The sequence below is a fragment of the Panthera uncia genome, chromosome B4 (genome assembly GCF_023721935.1).
Source record: "Panthera uncia isolate 11264 chromosome B4, Puncia_PCG_1.0, whole genome shotgun sequence".
NCBI classification, from domain to species: Eukaryota; Metazoa; Chordata; class Mammalia; order Carnivora; family Felidae; genus Panthera; species Panthera uncia.
The window spans coordinates 73,224,961-73,227,067 of NC_064809.1; the positions used below are offsets into that span (position 1 = coordinate 73,224,961).

At 36.6% G+C, this 2,107-nt stretch overlaps 1 protein-coding gene across 1 annotated transcript in view; it reads right to left on the reverse strand.

Annotated features, from left to right (window-relative positions):
- Positions 1-1,572, reverse strand: part of LOC125920198 (olfactory receptor 8S1-like) — a 58,946-nt gene extending 57,374 nt beyond the window's left edge. Inside the window, exons 1-2 of the mRNA XM_049627253.1 lie at positions 1,482-1,572; positions 31-215 (exon numbers count right to left, since the gene is read on the reverse strand). Of these exons, the coding sequence (XP_049483210.1) occupies positions 31-215; positions 1,482-1,572 (276 nt within the window). The remainder of the gene's footprint in view (positions 1-30; positions 216-1,481) is intronic.
- Positions 1,573-2,107: the final 535 nt, after the last annotated feature.

The window sequence follows — 2,107 nt, forward strand, 5'->3', positions numbered from 1 at the left end:
CAGTTGTCTCAAAAAGAAGTACATGGGCACGTGGAGGTGAGAATCAGCCCTAATCACCAGCAGCATCAAGAAATTTCCCATCAGAGTGAAGAGATAAATCAGAAAGAACAGCACAAAGAGTATGGCCTGAATACTGGGGTCAATAGATAGTCCAAGGAGAATGAACTCACTGATAGCACTGTAGTTTTTCATTGCCATATACAGAAGTGTTCTCTCTGGAAAACAAGAAGATCCACCAAAAGTCTCTCAGTGCCTCTTACTTACCCCAGCACCTAGATCTTACTCTACGTGAATATTTTTTCACTAAAGTCCCACAATCCACATTCATGTATTTAAAAGTTAACTTCTTGGCCGTCATTTTGCCATTGATATTTTAAATGAGCCATGGTCCTATTTTTTATTATAGTCTTTTCTGGAGCTATAATGATTTTATGTGGTTTAGATGGTACATTTGAAAAGAAGTTTCCTGACATGAGAAGAAGGTGGAAAAGAAGATTGCAGGAGTGAATTACTCGAGAAAATGAGGTAGGATTAAGTCTAGAGTAAAAGGACTTAGGTAAGAGTAGGGATACTTTGTCACTTCTATGTCTAAGAGAGAAGGTCAAGAGTGCAAGAAGTGAGTTTCCATTTGACTGCTTCCATTTGTTTTCAATAAGGTGTAAATGAGATCATTGGTTGTGCATGTGTATGTGTGTGAGCATGCCCACATGCACACAAGGAATTATAAAGGTATTGATAATGATCAAATTAAAATGATAAAATTAATGATAAAATTATAAAGGTATTGACAATGATAAAAAGCACAATCTTGAGAAAAGGGGCCAAGGTGAAGTGTAAGAAACTATTAGAGGATAGGAGGACAATAAGACACCAAGGAATTAGAAACTGGCTGTGGAATTAGATTGTTCTGGATTATTCTAACTTTAAATTTCCTTCATTTTATTTAATGGCATCATGTTGTAATTAAACTTCAAAATACATTCACAAAGTAATAATACTTTTTCAAAAACTGATAGCCTAGATCATGATGTCCAGTGATGTGTTAGGTGGGCTTTTGTGGGCAATGCTATGATTATAATGGCTCATGAGAAGCTGTACCCAGGTGATAAGACAATGCTCTGGTTATATCACCATGCTAATCCTAAAAATCATATATCCGGTAATTTACATAGTCACTATTCCTACCTCTGCCATTATTGCAGGCTTTAAGGCCCCCACATGGTTATCTAAACTTTCTCCTCATACTTTGAAACTTGTACATATATCCCTGTAGTGGCCTGATATTCTAAACGTCATCTGAGTCTCAATAAAACTGTTCAATATTCTTGCCTCAAACTGGAGGCCCTTCCGGGCTCTGGCTGTTCCAATTGAACACTACTTCATTTACTTCATCAGTAAAGACTGAGGAATCTATCATGTTGTCATTCACTAACTGAACAATTAATGCCTCCCAGCCCACATAAGGAACAAAACCTAATTACCTGAATTCTCAGTTGGTAGTACACTGTTCTGTGGCAACAATATTTTCAGATCCAGTAAGTAATAAGACTCTTCAGCTCGTGAAGTCAACATTAAGAATACTGTTTTAAGGGAGAAGTAGAAAATCATATATTGGATGTTAACATTTATGATGGATTCAACACTAGCAATGTAAAACAATAAATTGCGGGTAATATCTAGATATTTCGTATAGTTATTTGGGTTCAGAGTATAGGAGATAATATCTTAAATTATTCCTCTTTAACTCTCTAGATATAGCAATATTATGCATGGAGGCTCCCAATGCTCATTCTGAGATCACCCCGTTGCCCCCAGAACAAAGCAAGAGAACCTAAGTAAGGGTTCACAGTAGCCAGGGGTGAGGCTTTTGTTGTATCATTTCAGAGACAGCACATACAAAGGAATTCCCTTTCTCTTGGCTACCAACAAACATAGTCCAACTAACTACATCCAAAGATTCCATGAACTGTATAGAGAGAATCCCAACCTTGAATCAAGGCAATACCTTGCAAAGAGACAAGCATTCTGATAAAAGTCAATGCTACGATTTAATTTCACAGTTAAGTTTCTTCTTTAACATTATTTAGAGATTCTCAGAACAATCTTT